Source organism: Podarcis filfolensis (genome assembly GCF_964270895.1).
Source record: "Podarcis filfolensis genome assembly, chromosome: 16".
Classification (NCBI taxonomy): domain Eukaryota; kingdom Metazoa; phylum Chordata; class Lepidosauria; order Squamata; family Lacertidae; genus Podarcis; species Podarcis filfolensis.
The window spans coordinates 27,049,163-27,067,703 of NC_139620.1; the positions used below are offsets into that span (position 1 = coordinate 27,049,163).

An 18,541-nucleotide genomic window follows, 5' to 3' on the forward strand; every position below is an offset into this window, starting at 1 on the left:
GCCCCATTAGTTAAAGTGGTGCTTCAGGTTAAGAACAGTTTCAGGTTAAGAACGGACCTCTGGAACGAATTAAGTACTTAACCCGAGGTACCACTGTATTTAAAATGCAATTCTGGGTTATTTGTGGGGCATAGGAATTCATCCCCCCCCCAAAAAAAATATAGACCGGCCCCCAACCAGGTGTGAGGGACAGTGGATCGGCCCCCTACTGAAAAAAATTGCTGACCCCTGCCTTAGGCAGATGCTCTGGACAGCCCACCCCAGCCACAACAAGGTCTTCATTCCTAGTGTCCCTAAATTTCTTGGAGTGCATATTGGATTTTGCCTCCCAAGCAATAGCTCAAGTCTCTTCAGGGAAGAAGAAGAAGAAGAGTTTGGATTTGATATCCCACCTTTCACTCCCTTTAAGGAGTCTCAAAGCGGCTAGCATTCTCCTTTCCCTTCCTCCCCCACAACAAACACTCTGTGAGGTGAGTGGGGCTAAGAGACCTCAAAGAAGTGTGACTAGCCCAAGGTCACCCAGCAGCTGCATGTGGAGGAGCGGAGACGCGAACCCGGTTCCCCAGATTACGAGACTACCGCTCTTAACCACTACACCACACTGGCTCTCAGTGTGGAGAAGAAAGAGGAGAGGGTCTCAGCGTGGAGAAGAAAGAGGGGAGAAGGAAGAGGGGGAGGTCCATTGCGTACCGTCTGAAACTGGCTCTGACCTACAGTGATGGCTAGGAAGTGGCCTTTGCTTCAGCTTAAAAGAAATCAGCTGGTGTCATTTCCAAGAGGACTCTTTGAACTTGTGTGTGCCTATTGACCATGAGGGCAGGGGGAGGAAGGCCCCCATCAGTTGTGAAGGTGGGCAAGAAGGGCACAAATATTGAAAGACCACAGAGAGGGTGTCTGTGTGTGTTTAAAGGGGAGTGCTGTGCCTCTTGCTGGTGTGAATATCAGTTGAAAACCTGCCCAGGTTGAGAGCCTCCTAGTAGCAAGTTCTCCCTTGGCTGCTGAGCTCAGAAGCTGGTGTAGGCAGAGAGGTCATCTCGGAAGCCTGTCCGAAGGGCAGAAGTTAGTCTCTTCCGAAAAGGTGATGGGTTGCTGAATTCCTCTGTGATTTCCACAATGGACTTCCCTTTCGTCTCTGGGAGGAACAGGTAGAAGAAAATTCCTGACCCCACAAGGACAGCCATGAAGAGGAGGAAACAGAAAGGGCCGAGAGCATCCTGGAAATAAGATGGAGGTAGGGGGAGAGAGTGCAATGAGCAACCCCTTGAATAAGCCCTCTTTGTGTCCTTTGTCCAGTTTTGGCCACATGGTGTCACAGCCAAGGCTACTGCGTTGGCCAGAAGGGAGAGGGGTCTGCAAACACTTGAAGCTGGGATTCAGACACAGGGGAGGAGAATCAGGAGAGAGATGAGGGCCAGACTAGACAGTGTGATTTTGTCACATAGTTTTCTTCTCTTCTCAATGGTGGCCACAGTGCACAGGTGCAACCCTTTCCTCCTGAAGAATTTCCCCACCGAAAATCACCTCCCAATGTCCCCATTTGCTTCCCCCCATCCCCCCAGAGGGGGTTGAATTGATTTCAGGAGGGAAAGGTTGAAACTCCCTCTTCCCACATCCTGCTCCTGGTCTGGTCCACCCTCACAACTCCTAATTAGGAGACATCTGAAGGCAGCCCTGTTTTGGGAAGTTTTTAATATCTGATGAATTATTGTATTTTAAACTTGTGTTGGAAGCCACCCAGAGTGGTTGGAAACCCAGCCAGATGGGCGGGGTATAAATTATTATTATTATTACTAATTAAAACAACAACAACATGAACCACAACGCTGTGTTTAACATTGTGTCTAGTTACCTCTCAGGGAGGCTGCCCTGGTGTTCAGGCCTGATGGCAGCAGCAAGGCAGGTCAGGTGTTGCAGGAGAGCTCCATGGGAGCAAGTGGCTCCAACAAAGCCCGAGAACAGACGTAACCCCTTTGTAAAGGTAAAGGTAAAAGGACCCCCTGACCATTAGGTCCAGTCGTGGCCAACTCTGATGTTGCGGCGCTCATCTCGCTTTACTGGCCGAGGGAGCCGGCGTACAGCTTCCGGGTCATGTGGCCAGCATGACTAAGCCGCTTCTGGCGAACCAGAGCAGCGCACGGAAACGCCGTTTACCTTCCCGCCAGAGCGGTACCTCTTTATCTACTTGCACTTTGACGTGCTTTTGAACTGCTAGGTTGGCAGGAGCAGGGACCGAGCAACGGGAGCTCACCCCGTCGCAGGGATTCGAACCGCAAACCTTCTGATCGGCAAGTCCTAGGCTCTGTGGTTTAACCCACAGCGCCACCCACGTCCCTAAGAGGCTGAGGGAAAATATTGCGTTGGCCGTCAATCGAACCCGGGTCAACTTCTTGGAAGGCAGCTATGTTAACCACTATACCACCAACATTTCAGATAACCCCTTTGTGGGGAACTCTAAATGCTTAAAGGGCCTGAAGATGGGCCTTCCTTCTTGGGGTGCTCCCTGTGCTGCTGGACTGGTGAGGCTCCTCAGGAGAAGGTACCTGGGAGAGGCCCATCTCTGGCCTGACAGGCCCTGTTGGTACAGGAGTTTCTCCTGGGGGCTCCTAGCTGACAGCCTCAGGCTCAGTGGTTTCCTGCGCTGCGGCAGCCCACTCAGAGCACTGAACCTGGTGTGAAAGTTACTTGGTCATTATGTGTTATGTACTGAGTTGAATAGGATCCAAACTGCAGCAGTCTGATTGGTCCTAGAACAATAGGATCCAAAAGGCAGCAGTCTGATTGGTCCTAGAACAATAGGATTCAGAATGCAGCAGTCTGATTGGTCCTAGAACAATGCAGCAGTATGATTGGTTGGCAGGAACCACCCAATCATGCTCCAGATAGAAGTGAATCCACAACCTGATTGGCTTACAGTAGAATTCCGGAATTAGCCAATCATGTGCAGCCCATTGTGTAAATAATGTATATAAAGCAGATACCTTGAGGGGACTTTCATTCATTCCTCCTCACCACAATGAGCTGAATAAAGAGCATGAAATCACTTTGCGACTCTGAGTATATTTCATTATGCAAATAGGGGCAGGTCAAGTTCAGCCCTTTGGCCCATTTTTAGATACTTAGAGGGGCTTTTCATGTCATCCTGCACCTCAGGAGCTCCAGGTGATGGGATAATGTGCAACTGGTCAGCCATGGTCAGCCAGTGTGGCCTATGGTAATAATCATAATCATAATTTGTGTATACCCTGCCCATCTGGCTGTGTTTCCTCAGCCACTCTGGGCGGCTCCCAACTGAATATTAAAAACACAATAAAACACCAAACTTTAAAAACTTCCCTAAACAGGGCTGCCTTCAGATGTCTTCTAAAAGTCAGATTGTTGTTTATTTCCTTGACATCTGATGGGAGGGCGTTCCACAGGGAGGGCGCCACTACCTAGAAGGCCCTCTGCCTGGTTCCCTGTAACCTAACTTCTCGCAGTGAGGGAACCGCCAGAAGGCCCTCGGAGCTAGAGTTCAGTGTCTGGGCTGAGCGATGGGGGTGGAGATGCTCCTTCAGGTATACTGGGCCGAGGCTCCACAACCAGCCACCTATCCATACCCCAGGGGTAGCGAGATGATGTGGTCTGCAAGCCACCTCATCCCTGGCCATTGGCCCTGCTGCCTGCCAGGACTGGTGTGGTTTGGAGTCCAGCAACCATACCTGAACCACATTGGTTCCCCCTGCACAGCACCACACTGGGTTCCATTGCCAAGGTGTGTAGCTGAGGGAGGGGGACTCCTGAAGCTATTCTGAGGAAATGGTTATCCAGAGAGACACTACAGATGCACATATCTCCTTGCCCTTGAGGCAGCACCAGGCTGCTCTCTTGAGCATGGGGCCATATAAGAATAACAACAATAATTTTATTATTTATACCCCGCTCGCTCGCCTGTGTTGCCTCAGCATTATTGGGGCCACAGAGAGAAGGCAGAAGCCGTGGCAGCAGGAAGGAAGGCTGGAAGGAGGTGTGTGTGTGTGTGTGTGTGTGTGTGTGTGTGTGTGTGTATGAACCTGACAGACACTGACCACAGCAAATGGGAAGGTGATTCCAATGACAAAGAGGCCGGCCCAATTCAGGCAGCCGCCAATCAGGAAAGCTGCTGGTCTGGAAGACTGGCTGAAGATTTCCATCATGACAGACATGGAGGCTCCATCTGAGGCAGGAGGGAGGGAAAGACACAGGGAATCATGGCATTGTAGAGTTGGAAGAGTCATCTAGTCCAGCAGGAATCTATTGCTCAACATGGGGGCTCCTGTTCTACCGACTGAGAAATGCTTGGGGTTTTGGCATGTTCCTGGATGTGGCCTTAGTGCAATCATTCCCCTTCCTCAGTGCTGTTGCCTAGCAGGACCTTGCAACTCACACCTGGAGGTGAGACCCCCACCCTCCCCAACCAGGAGCAGTTGCCCCCAGCCCTGCCAGGGTAAAGGCCTCCTCTGTTAGCATTTCACTCCTCTGTTGCTGGATGTGTGATTGTTACATCACATGTCAGTGTTTACATTCTAGGCTTGGAAAGTGTGAGAATGGAAGTCAGTCTTATCTCTCTTCCGTTGTACTGTACTTTTGTACTGTTTCTTTGTCTCTCTCTCTCTTGGAGAAGTACTGAGAGGACGCTATGATTGCTTTGTGCTGTATATAGGTAATGGTAAAGGGACCCCTGACCATTAGGTCCAGTCGTGGCCGACTCTGGGGTTGCGGCGCTCATCTCACTTTATTGGCCGAGGGAGCCGGCGTTTGTCCGCAGACAGCTTCCGGGTCATGTGGCCAGCATGACTAAGCTGCTTCTGGCGAACCAGAGCAGCGCACGGAAACGCCATTTACCTTCCCGCCAGAGTGGTCCCTATTTATCTACTTGCACTTTGATGTGCTTTTGAACTGCTAGGTTGGCAGGAGCAGGGACCGAGCAATGGGAGCTCACCCCGTCGCGGGGATTCCAACCGCCAACCTTCTGATCAGCAAGTCCTAGGCTCTGTGGTTTAACCCACAGCGCCACCCGCGTCCCTTGTGCTGTATATATTGCTTAATAAATACTTAGAATGTACACACCAAGCTCCACTTTGTTTCTGCTATACTCTGCAGAGTGAGCGTGCACATAGTCTTCTGATATGTAGTGCTATTGTGTGCCGGGACTGAAGATTTATGGATGTCCCGGGTTGCACTTCATCAGGAAGACACCTGGAGAGGTTTGTCTCATCCCGGGGGCTGCGTGTGCCCCCCAGGTATGTTCCGACATCCTCTACTTACTCGGTCCGATTCCAAAGAAGAGAACAAAGAGGAAAACCAGAGTGACGCTGCAGTACGACGCCCAGTGGGTTTTGTTCTAGGGAAGGGAGGAGAGGAAAAAGGGCAGGTGCCAATGAATTCACACTGGGTATTTAAAAAACCATACACCACTATTTCGTAAAGAAACCATCAAAGCAGTTTGGAACAACTGGACACAAAGCCATGCAATAGGCACCATGTTAAAACCAGAAATCAGCTAACTATTGCGTATTCCCAATTTCCCGCCTATCAGCAGGCGTTTAGAGGTTGAAACAGAAGGAGTCTGCTGAAGACTTGGGGAGGGGGGACAGGGTTGTTTTGCTGCTGGACGCAAAACAGAAAATGGCACCCCCTCCTACTTTTTGATGTTGCTGCTGACAGAGGCGACTAGAGGTGATTTAGAGAAGCCATGGAGCACTGAAGGGTGTAGGGATATCGCGGAGTGGGCAGTGGGGTTCGGAGGGAGCACACTCCCCACCAGCAGGCAGCCACAATCTGCCTGCACGCGTGACCGTGGGGTGCGGGGTACACCCCCCCCCTCAGACAAGCCACGGCTGTTGGAACATCGTTCCCTCTGTCTAACCTTTTGCGGTCTCAGTAGTCGTCGGTGTCCTGTCTGTAACCTTTGTCCCTGAGACCTTTTGTCTCCTTCGTCATACACTGTGCAAGGGGGAAATGATGCGGTGGAAACAGGTGCCAAAATAACTTTGTACCACCTCACAGTCTCGGGACCGAAGGTGTGTAAAGGTCACAGCCCAAAATGTATCTGCCTAGCTTGCATATTTGTCTCAAAAAAAGGAGGCTCCACAGGACTGGTCAGCAGCTTGCATGCAGCCCACCTGTGCGCAGCTCACATGATGATCAACACCTGTCTTGTGCCTTAACTTCAGAAGGGTGTGTTGGGGAGTCTAGAGAGGAGCAGGGCAAGAAGCAAAGGAGACTGTGAGCAGCTGCCTCACATTGCCTCATGGGCAGGCCAGCCCTGGTGTACGTGGGGTCTCACAGCTCCCTGCTTCATTTCTATCTCTTGTGTTATAAGAATTCTAAAGCCTCAGATATTGAATAAACATTCATAAATGTAGAAGGCAAACACATACAGAACTGTATAAACCATGTGGCTGAAATAGTACAGGAGAACAATCCTGAAGCCATTTTCTGACTCTCCCAAATTGACCTCAACTACAGTGGGTTACATACGCTTCAGGTTACAGACTCTGCTAACCCAGAAATAGTACCTCAGGTTAAGAACTTTGCTTCAGGATGAGAACAGAAATCACACAGCGGCAGCGGGAGGCCCCATTAGCTAAAGTGGTACCTCAGGTTAAGAACAGTTTCAGGTTAAGAACGGACCTCCAGAACGAATTAAGTTCTTAACCCGAGGTACCACTGTATTCCTCTGCAAGGAGGAAGGAAATGGGAAAAGCTTTCCAATTGTCTTTGGACTTTAGGGGCTTGTACCTCTCTTTTTGAATACAGTCTGGCAGGTATCTGTTAAACCAGGCATGCCCAAAATCCATTGGACATGCCTAATCAGGCCCGCCGGTTGACTTAATCCGGCGCCCGAGGCAGTATATGTCCTTGGCTCTTACCTGTACTGAGAGAGTAATTGTGAGGAGAAAGAGGACAAGCGCCATCATGCCACAGCCCTGCCACAGGAGCGTCCGCCGTCCAAATCTCTCAATTGTCAGAATCTGAAGGAGGAAGAAGAGTAATTATCACCACCATTATTTATTGCAATTCTTACTCTGTCTTCACCATGAGGCCTCAGGGCTTCTTACAGCCTATGAAAACATAGTTCAATTGAAATGATAACCCCTCTAAACACATGCCAGGGAGGAGACAAGAAAATGGTTCTTCCATTTCCAAAAGGCTGGAGCAAAGAGGTGGATCTGCACAAGGAGAAGGGGACGACAAAAGACGAGATGGTTGGATAGTGTTCTCGAAGCTACCAGCATGAGTTTGACCAAACTGCGGGAGGCAGTGGAAGACAGGAGTGCCTGGCGTGCTCTGGTCCATGGGGTCACGAAGAGTCGGACATGACTAAACAACAACAACATGGTTGGCGTGAAGAGACGGTACCAGGCGGTGCACCAATGGGGAAGGAGGAAAGGAGCTCCGCACTCTTGCGCCTTGGTGGAAAATGGCAGAAAAAAAGGGAAAGGGTCTTACACAGAGGAAGGAGGAGAGGAGCTCACAGAAGCCCACGCCCAGCGAGACGTAAGGGAGGAGGTCCTCTGCAAAACCGGCTGTGCGGAAGACTTCAAAAGTGTAGAAATAGACCTGTGGAGAAAGGAAGGAGATGATGATGATAATAATAATAATAATAATAATAATAATAATAATAATAATAATAATTTTTGTTTATACCCCGCCCTTCCCAGCCAAGGCTGGGCTCAGGGCGGCTAACAAGCAATAATAAAAACAAGTTGAATGAATACAACTTAAAAACAAGATTAAAATACAACATTCAAATATTGAAACATTAAAATATTAAAATGCAGCCTCATCACAGGAGAAAGGTAAAAAGATGTCAAAAGGGGTTCTTGTTGGCCGCTCCCACCTCCAGGGCAACCCTGGGGGGGGCATTGCACACTTGCCAACTTGGTCTCACAACAGCTGGCATTAAGATTAAGGCAACCAAAGCAAATGGGCAAAGAAGCCTGTCATCAAGGGAGAGTTTCATGTGTTCAGATACAGATTTCCTGCGCTTTGGCTGCCTTGGGCTAAGGTTGCAGGTTCCCTCCCCACCCAGGTGAGCCTTCAGGGCAGCCAGCTCGGAGCACTTTCACACCTGAACCTTCACACCTGCCTCCAGCTGGCACCCCATGGAAATGCGAATCCTACCCAGGCTAGAATTCCTGTTTGCGAGCCTGTCTCCTATATTGCCACTGATCAGGCACCCTAGTAAAATATTAGCAGAGAAGATTGCTAAGCCTCACGTGTCATAACACTGGTAAGAGAGACGGTCTTGGAAAGAGAGGCCCAGGCCTCCGGCTGCCTTCAGCTATACTTGCCAGCCTCCCCAACCCATCAAGGCTCCTTCCCATTCCTGGAGATCATTAGCATTCAGAAGCGTTTCTGATGCTAAACCTCAGTCTGCCAATCTGCAGTGTAAACCCATTGCTTCTATCACCCATTATCCTCTTCTTCCTCCCAGCCCTGTCAGTTGGGTGATCCAGCCTACACCTTTTCTTCCTTAGCTGTGCTTGTTTTCTGTCTGTGGATCTAGAGACATCAAAGAAGCGTTTCAGTTAAACGCCATTGCAAACTTTGCATGAGAAATCGGGTTAGCACAAACGGAACTCCACAGCGCCACCTGGTGTCACAGTGTTAGAATGCACAAACAACGCGCGTAAAGCGCTTTTTCTTTGCCAATGTAGCTGAGTCCCTCCAAACCCAAAGGCAGGGCTGTGCATTGTTGCAGCCAAGGGGAGCCTTTAGAACTCAACTGCGTTGATGCCGCAGAGCTGGAGGGTGACGACGACCGCCACGAGGATGTGCAGCTGCCGGCGCAGGGACTGGTCTCTGAGCAGCTCTCTCGCACTCAGGACTTTGGTGCTGTTTTCCGCTTCCTGCTTCAGGTCACTGAGCTCCTGCTGGTGATCTTCTTGGCCCCAGAGCTGGTGCATGGCTGGGAGACGGTGGGGAGAAGAGGAAGGAGCCAGACTTACTGATAAATCCAGGAGAGAGGTGTTATGTACTGAGTTTAGTAGGATCCAAAATGCAGCAGTCTGATTGGTCCTAGAACAATAGAATCCAGAATGCAGCAGCCTGATTGGTCCTAGAACAATAGGATCCAGAATGCAGCAGTCTGATTGGTCCTAGAACAATAGGATCCAGAATGCAGCAGTCTGATTGGTTCTAGAACAATAGGATTCAGAATGCAGCAGTCTGATTGGTCCTAGAACAATAGGATCCAGAATGTAGCAGTCTGCTTGGTCCACAGGAGCCACCCAATCCAGCTCCAGGTGGAAGTGAATCCGCAACCTGATTGGCCTACAGGAGAATCCTGGAATTAGCCAATCAGGTGGGGCCCATTGTGTAAATAATGTATATAAAGCAGACATTCTGGGGGAACCTCCATTCCTCCTCACCACTATGAGCTGAATAAAGGGCATGAAAGCCACAGCCCTGGGAGCCAAAGGACGTGGCAACGCAGCAGACCTTGGCAAGCGGAGGGGGATTGATGCCAGGAGGGTCCTGGCATCGGGACCTATGTGGATGTCTAGATCCTGTAGGCTAGGGCAGTTCCAAGGTATAATTAAGCAATTCCAATGCCACTTCTAACAATAATGCTTTACATCTGAGGTGGGAGTTGCCGTGAAGAACTGGCAGGCCCAAGGAGGTTTTAAGCTGCCCCTTCCACCTCAACAACCCCACTTTTTTCCCTGGAAAATGTGTGTGAGAGAGATGAAGCGTTGGCCAAGATGCTGCCTAGTCTCTCCCCCCCCCTCCTGTTATCTATCCCCCTTTCTCCTCGGGGCAGTCCTTGGAGGCCTCACCCTTCACACAGGCTGCTTCGTTTCCCTTCTGGATCAAGAGGTACGGAGGAGATTCGGGGAAGAAGGGCAGAGTTAGCAGCTGGAGGAAGGCTGTGGCCCCAATGAAGGCCAGGAGCGAAGGCCAGGAGGACTCTGTGCCCAGGCACTCCCTGCAGAGGAGGAGAAGGAGGATCAGGTGAGGCTTCACGTGGAATCAGAGCACAGGTCCGCTCAGCTTGGTCCATGCTCAGGAGGTGGCGGTCAGAGAGCTGCTACCGTGGCCCAGCCAGAGAAAGGGAGCCTTCTATCCACCCCGGGAGGTGCAAGTACCTGAGCCCCAGGATTTGGCCCAAAGATTTCCCCAAGGACCAAAAGAAGGCGGACGTGGCATTTGCAAAGCCTCTGAGCTTCTTGGGCGAAACTTCTCCGGCATACTGTGGGTGGATGGTCAAGCAAAAGCCTGGGGCATGGGAGGAGAGAAGGGCAAGAGAGAAACAGAGTCAAAAGGGAGAGAAGCACCCCGAGAAAAGGGGCTGATGTGGCCGTGAGCTGAACCAAAGAGACCACGGATGTATGAACCCAATCCCTTACCAAATCCACCCACCCATCTGCCCCAGAATGGTTGTCCAATGGCCCCTGCACATTGCCAAATGTGGCGCAAGCCCCTTGCTCCCTTCAAACGGAGAGGGGAGTTGGGAGGTTTCAGTGGGGAGCTGCCCCTTTGCCAGCTGACGGCAATGCCTGGGCTCTGGAGTCCTCACAAGGCTACCGCGATGATGCCCCAAGACCTTACCGGCGCTCACGCCAAAGAGGAACCGCCCAATCAGGATCATCTCGAAGGACTTGGCTCTCTTGCTGAAGGCCACGAGCAGAGCCGTCGCGAGGGTGAGCAGGTCAGTCCCCAGCATGGTCCTCTTCCTGCATCCGAGGGCACAGAAATGGGGTGGCAAAGGAGACGTGGAGAGCGGGAGGGACATCACTCACATCTGGCCTGCTACAGAACCTCTGACAAGCCCCAATTTGTTCAGAGCTTCCTAAGCCATAGGAGAGCAGCCTTCCTGCCAGGGCCAGCCCAGGACATTTTGCTGCCCGAGGCCAAGGTGCTCCGCCATCATTTCCAAAGGCAGAAGCTTCTGTGTGCACTGGCCATGAGAAGGCAGCATCTTCCACTGCAGCCAAGGACAGCAAGCAAGCTTAGGGTAGGGTTGCCAGATGTCCCCGGTTCCTGGGGACAGTTCCCAGATTTGCAAATCTGTCCCTGACAAAGTCCGTCCCCGGTATGTCCCCAGATTTGCAAATCTGTCCCCGGGAAACCTGGCATCGTCAGCTCTGGCTGGCTTCAGGAGCTGCTCGCCGCTCGCTGCCCGCTGCCATGGCGCCTGCCATTTTTCCCTTTTTTTTTTTAAAAAAAAATAATATTTATTACTTTTCCAACAATTTAAACACTACAAAAAAATGAACAATACAATACAATACAAAAACACTACATAACACTAACACATTAAACTAACAAAACAAAACAAAAACAGTTTAAAACACATCAAACAATTTCAATATCTTATCTTTCATTCACTTATTTCAACGACCTCCTCACACCTCCCTTTTTGTATTCCACTTCTATTAATTGTTTCAGCAATTCCTTTCCATCTTCCTCTGTTTTCTATCCTATAATTATCTTAACATATTCTAACCTTATTTTTTCCTTTAATAATCTATTTATACTTAATTCCTTATAACATTTCTACTAAAGCCATATAACTTCATTCCCACATTTTTCTAACATTCATTAATTTTACAGTATTTCTGTAAATAGTCTTTAAACTTTTTCCAGTCTTCTTCCACCGACTCTTCTCCCTGGTCTCGGAACTTCCGGCGAGGAAAAATGGCGGGTGCCACGGCAGCGGGCAGCGAGCGGCGAGCAGCTCCTGAAGCCAGCCAGAGCCAACTGCGCTACCAGGCTGGCTCCGGGCTGCTGACTGCTGCTGCTGCCGCCATTTCCGAAGGGGAACTGGGGACATCCAGCGGTACAGATCTCCTGCCCTCTTCCCCCTTTGTTTTGACTGATCTGCCGTTGCCCAGTTTTTTTAAAAACCTCTGCGCATTTATGTTTCACAGGGTGCAAAAGAAGGGCTTTGCACCTTTATACAATATGCATGTGTGCTTGGGGCCAGGATCTTTTGCCTCACCATCCCCACTACTGACTCCCTCTTGCTACTCAGCTTAAAAAAAAAAGAAGTGTCCCTGAATTCATTGAAAAAAATCTGGTAGCCATAGCTTAGGGGGTTGCCGAGAGAGAAGGAATAACTCTGTCCTTTTCCAGGACCTCCCTTGCCGTTGTTTTGCAGCATTTGACTCCTGGGTAGGGACAGCACTGATTCTGGCTCTGGCTGCCTTGGACTGCAGAGCGCTAGAGGAGGCACCAGAAATAACAGCTGTCCCAAGAGAAGCAGGATTTCTCATGCACCAGGATCTCACACACCCTTCCCTAAATTCAGCTGTAAGAAAACTCAAACAGGGAATATCTCAGCAGCTAGGTTTTAACACAGAGCCAGAGGGCAGGATGGATGTGTACCAAAGTTCAGAGAGTTCTTTTCCAGCAACCCGTTTGGACTATTACATACTTGCCATATTTTACAGTCAGGTAGGCACTGCAGAGGCAGCCCAGCAATCCTCCTGCCCCATAGATAGACACAATGAATGACCACAGGAACAAGAGGGCACCTTCAGGCAGCGGGGAGCCAGAGCGCTCAAGCCAGGTCTCATTCATGAATTTCTTGATATACTAGGGAGGGAGGAAAAGAAGGAAGGAAGGAAGGAAGGAAGGAAGGAAGGAAGGAAGGAAGGAAGGGGGAGTTGAGGCATCAGCTAATGCTTCATCATCATCATCATCATGCAGAATTACTTCTTAACCCTTTAAAAGTGTTTGCTTCCCTACCCATCCCAAAAATATATTTTGGGATTATTTCTCTGCTCAGATATCAAAAGTGTCATAAATTCCAATTGCAAACCAGCAGCAAATGAGATGAAACAGAAATTTCAGCCTTGGAAAACGCATACATTATAATCTCATGGTTTGGGAAAAGAGCATTGGTCAAGTTGTTTATTATTCCTAAATGAGTACAGTGGTACCTTGGGTGTCAAACTTAATCTGTTCCGGGAGTCCCTTTGACTCCCAAAATTGTTCAAAAACCAAGGCACGGCTTCTGATTAGCTGCAGAAGCTTCCTACAGTCAAGCGGAAGCTGCTTCGGATGTTTGGCTTCCAAAAAATGTTTACAAACCGGAAACTTACTTCCGGGTTTGCAGCGGTCGGGAGCTGATTTGTTTGGGAGCCAGGCCGTTCGAGAACCAAGGTACCGCTGTATTCCTGTCTCAAGTTCTGCTGTTGCAAGAAACGCACTGCAAATTTTCAAAATGTCAAGAGAGTATTTTAGAACATTGCTCAAATGGAAGGACTCTTTTTCGGGGACTTTCTAGCAGTCAAAGAAGACACACTTCTCAGTGCTCTCCAATTAAAGCAAGTGGCCATCAGCTCATTCAGAGTTACTGCAAACCTCAGCTCCTGCTCAGTCCAGCTAGAACTGGTATATACACTGTACCTCCAAACAGTGCTTTTTTTCTAGAAAAAGAGGCGCCCGTACTCACCATGAAATTGTTACAGTAAGTGCCACACATTTTAACAAAAAAGAGAGGTGCCCCTACTGCGTACTCTTGAGTACCCCCCTGGGGGGGAGTACTGCCTTCAAAGCACCTCCCCCCGCCCAAGAATAATGGGAACTATAGTTTACTCCTCACGAAGCTACAATTCCCAACACCCTTAATGAACTACAGTTCCTGGGATTCTTTGGGCAGGAAATGTGCTTTGAAGATGCAGCTCATCTGCTACCCTGGTTAAAAGCCTTCTGAATAAGCCAGGGGGGCGGGTGTTAATCTTAAATCCAATTCAGTTCCCTTCCTCCCCAGTCTCAGACTGAGGCATCAGCAAAGCAATTCTGTTTGACCAGCTAAACCTATGGAAAGAGGGTGTTCCTCCATCACCTTCTGCTTCTTCCTGGACCGTGGAATGAGCAGGAGGCAGCTATGGAATGGAAGCAAGGTGAGCATCGCTTGGTGGAGAGGAGGCAGGCTGCCTGGTCAGTCATTGCTCCTGCTCACCCCCTCCACTGGGTGCAGCTACTTAAGGGGCTGCTTACCATGGAGGGATAGTTGATCACAGAAATCTGATAGCCAATCTGGAGGTTGCCACCAATCCCCAGCACGAGGATCATTTGGTAAAACTTCCGGTGCCGAATCTGCGGTGGGAGACAAAAGACACAAGAGCCTGAAGGAAAGATCACCCTTCCTCAAAGCACCCGTAGAAAATGGGTTCAAATCTCAGGCGGCCGTGCTCAGAGGTGACGCAGGGGAAGGGGTGGTATTTGGGACACCCTTCCTGTGAAAACCACAGGCCTGCTGTTGGATGAAATTATGTTCAGTGATTATCCAGTAGTTTTTGCTGGATTTCTATGTGAGTAGCATGGCAGATTTCTTTTATTTTTGGCATATAGAAACCAACGGCAGTTGTGTTGGTTCATGGGTGTCAGGGGCTGGACTGAGGAGGAATGGTGTGGGCCGTCGTCCCCCCTCTCCTGAACCTTTCTGAGAACAGGAGGACACTATAGATTTAGAACAGCGGTTTGCAGAAGGGCATAGTTCAGAGGGGAGAAGCTGGGAAATATCGGGAGAGGAACAGCAGGAAGAAGAAGCACCAGGGGAGAGACCGCTGACAGACTCAGTGTCGTTGGAAAGCATTCCTGACCCCCCACTTCCAAGACTAGGTGGGCATTGAGCAGGGCTGTCTTAGGCATATGCGGAGCCGGGGTGCAAAGAGCTGCCCGGTGCCCCCCACTGCAGGTTGCCCAGTCCCAGGCACGCAGGAGGGTGGAGCTGGCCGGCCGCTTCAGCGTCTCGCTGGCTTGGTCGCCCCCAAACTCGTGGCGCAGAGCCACCCACAGCAGGAGAGCCCGGCGCAGCACTTTGACCGACAGGAGGGCTCTTCCCCAGACTCAACTCTTGGGTCCCAGACTCTCAGCCTGGCACCCCTGAGAGCCCGGCGATCGGGTGCCCCGCACTCCTAGTGCCCATTGGTAAGAAGGCCATGACATTGAGGGTAGTAGAACAGAAAGCTCAAAGGCAGAAAGCTCAGACTAGCCAACGAAGGGGTGACGTAGAACAGTAGAGGTGTGGGGGGGTGGGACTTTACTGGAAGCAATGCCATTATCTAGAGAGAGACCGCATTCCTTTGTCTCTCACTGTGATTATTGAATAAACTACTTGGTAAGAACTCTTCTTTTTTTAACCTGCTTCTTTGCTGCCACCGTGGGAGGGATAGGATTCCGTGAAGCCTGACAATGGGAGAACACCCCCCCACACACAACAAACACCCTCTAAAATGGACCACTGGGCACCTCAGATTCTGGGATGGAGAAGCAATGAATTTATATTTTATTATTATTATTTTATTTTAATGGTAATCAGACTTTGCTTCTTCCTCCCAGAATCCTCTGTAGGGATGTCACATGATGACCTGCAGAGGAAATCTAATTCCGTCTGCCGTCACCCTCTTCAGACTGAATGAGATTTGTGTCCAACACTAGTCCTTCTCAAATAGTCCCACTGAAGTTAATGGATCCTTGTTGCAATGGGTCTTAGCTGGATGCAGCCCTGAGTCTAAATGCAGATATCAAGGCTTCAGCATCCATCCACACACACACACAGACATGGACCTGCTGGACACAGAGGAATGGTGGGAGGTACCAGCTGAGGAACCACCAAGGGAAGGAGGCTCAGAGCTTGGGGATTGGTGGTGGGACGATGATGAGTGGTCAGAGGGAGAAGCCTGGGAGGAAGAGGTGTTGGAAGCTAAAGAGCTAACAGGGTTAAGTGAGCAGGGAGAGTCTGTAGCAGAGAGAAGTCCAGAATCGGAGGCAGAAGCAAGAGAGGAGGGAGGCCAAGAGGTGGAGATGAGTCAGGCTGGTGAAGAAGCCAGGGTGTCTCCCCCTCCTGCTGCAACAAGCTCCCCTCCCCACCCATCTCCCAGGACCAGAAGAGTTATGAAGAGGGAGGAGCTCAGATTGCTTGGGAAGGACCCAGGAGAGGAGGATACTTAGTTAGCTATGGGAAGGCGGATGTCTTCAGCATTTGCAACTGCCTCATAGGGACAACAAGACCTACTGAGAAGAGTTGTTGTGCTCATTATGCCTGTCTCCTCTGAGCTGGCCTGGTTTCTGCTAATAAAGAGTTAACTACATGGACTCTGTGTGATTTATTGCTGGCTAGCTTTTCTCTCTTTCTCTCTCACACACAGAGAAAAAGAGAGCTCAACTTTGGTTTTGGAATGATCATTTTTGTTTGACGCTTTAACATTATGAGGCCAAAGATCAGGGAGGGTGTGAGAAGGAGAGAAGTTTGGACAGATGTGGCTAGCACCATCTTACATCAGGACTTCTAGAAATAGAAAAGGAAGCCCTGAGGAACTGCCAGCCAGAGCTCCCTTGGGTCCAAACCAGGCATAGGCAAACTCCGGCCCTCCTGATGTTTGGGACTACAATTCCCATCATCCCTAGCTGACAGGACCAGTGGTCAGGGATGATGGGAATTGTAGTCCCAAACATCTGGAGGGCCGGAGTTTGCCTATGCCTGGTCCAAACCAAAATAATGTGGGGGGAGGGCAGGCCTGCAGATGGGACAGCGCACCTCCCTACGGGGGGGGGGGAGGTGGATGAGGTTGAGGGCATCCTGACCCCCTGACTGTGACCGCAGCAATTGACCTACAGCTTCGTGACTCATGCTGAGGAGTAGGCAGGCTGGGCTGGACTGGGCTGGAGAGGATGAGCTATCTGGTCCCCCCAACTGAGCAGAGCCTGAGAAGGAACGCTCGTCTTCCTGGGGGGGGGGGCTCTCGCAGACCAACCTGGGAGCTAATTCCTCCTCCTGTAACCACCCTCTTAACAAAGCCCGTGTTACTCACCAGCCCAGAGAACCGGCCCTCCATTCTGCACCAGAAAGCAGCTTTCGGAGGGGAAGGAAAGGAGGAAGGGGAGTCCGGCTGGAAGGGCAGGTGTGTCTCCGGCTCCTTCGCTGCCATGTGGGCGGCTTGGGCGGAAACCATGACACCAGAGTTAAAATTAACTGCCCGCCTGTGCCCTTCATGCCCGTTTCGATCAACCATTAATTACATACACAGCCCAAGACTAGAAAGCTTCATTGGGCAAAAGGTAAAACTCACCCAGGTGTGAAATCGAGACACGAGGACCAGTCACGTTGGCCGCCGGCGTCACCCTCCCCACCCACCCAGCCCGGTGACATCAGCCTTATCTGCTGCCCATCAGTTTTGGTCTCAGTCTGTCGCACCTGAAGTCTCTGCAAAGCATTTCCTGCTGCAAATTCCAGGCTCCATATAAGCAGAATCTTCCGAATATTTACCGTATTTTTCCATGTATAAGATGCCCCCATGTATTTTGAATAAACATACACAAATTTATTGATTGTTAACATAACAGACATAATTTAAGGATCTTTACAATTTTACAACATGCAGAGAATAACATGTGTTGAAAAATCAGAGGGGGGTGGAAATGGGGAGAAATAATGAAGATATGTTTTGATAATTTGTTATGTTGAAATTCTTAATATTTATTTTTTAAAAAAATATATGCCACCATGTATAAGACGTCCCCTATTTTTAGGAACCCCAATTTAAGAAAATAGGGGGGAGATTGCCCCGTGTATAAGACGACCCACTGTTTTTCCACATAATTTTAAAGTAAAAAACCCTAGTCTTATACACAGGAAAGTACGGTATTTGGAAGATCTTACTAAGACCCAGCAACTGGGTCTGCCAGCCAAAATGGTTCTCCCCTTCTTCTCCAGCCTATTGCATTCACTCCCTCCCTAGGGCAGATTGGAGATTTCTTGGGCCCACACGACAGGGACCCAATCCCTATTCCCCCACTGCAAGTTCCCTGTAACAGCAGCACTATTTTTCCCCCTTTTAATTTTATTTATGCTTTTCAGGTTTATACATTTCACTAATTTTACCATCATCTTAACATTTCAAAACTTGACTTGCTTCCCCCTCTTTCTGCGGTTCCTTAAATTTATTTTTAATATCTTCTGCATATCCAAATTAACTTCATTTGCTCATTTGTTCATCCACTTTAAATATATACTCTTACAAAACTGCAGGTTATTGCAATCACCCTGTCAATGTTCTTATCTGTTTACAATTTATCTGTGAATATTCAATAAACCATTTCCACTCTCTTATTGAAAGTTTGTGGCCTTGATGTCTTATTATTCCGGTAAAGGTTTCGCCGTTTCTGCATATTCCATACGTTTTTGCATCCAGCAGCATTATCAGGTGATCGAGGTGAAGCCTGGCGATGGGTTCGCTTAAGGACAATTTGACATCTCTGGCAGCTCCCCAGCTGATGCTTTAAGGGGTCATTCTGAAGTGCTTTTGAAAACAGGAACTGGAGATTTCTTCCATGTATGCGATAAGACCCCCTGCATTGCAAGGGGTTGGACTAGATGACTGCTGGGGGTCCCTTTCGAACCCTATAATTCTATGATCAAGAAACAGAGCAAGCACAAACGTGTGGGGATCTTCCTTTATTCTCAGGTTTCGTTTTACAAGTTCACGTATCCCACAAAATACTTCGACGCTTTGTGGAACTTGTCGATCAGAGCTTGAAGTCCTGTTTATAGAAGCCTCCCCAG

At 49.6% G+C, this 18,541-nt stretch overlaps 1 protein-coding gene across 1 annotated transcript; it reads right to left on the reverse strand.

Moving 5' to 3' along the window:
• Positions 1 to 676: 676 nt before the first annotated feature.
• On the reverse strand, positions 677 to 16,910 carry LOC310750918 (solute carrier family 2, facilitated glucose transporter member 11-like). Its single transcript, XM_083589316.1, has 12 exons — positions 16,791 to 16,910; positions 13,975 to 14,073; positions 12,404 to 12,564; positions 10,576 to 10,700; positions 10,113 to 10,242; positions 9,804 to 9,952; positions 8,751 to 8,932; positions 7,471 to 7,581; positions 6,891 to 6,992; positions 5,284 to 5,359; positions 4,065 to 4,192; positions 677 to 1,214 (listed from the first exon to the last, which is right to left on the reverse strand). The coding sequence occupies exons 1-12, from the start codon at positions 16,905 to 16,907 to the stop codon at positions 1,005 to 1,007; spliced, it is 1,590 nt and encodes a 529-aa protein (XP_083445442.1). The 5' UTR covers positions 16,908 to 16,910; the 3' UTR covers positions 677 to 1,004.
• Positions 16,911 to 18,541: the final 1,631 nt, after the last annotated feature.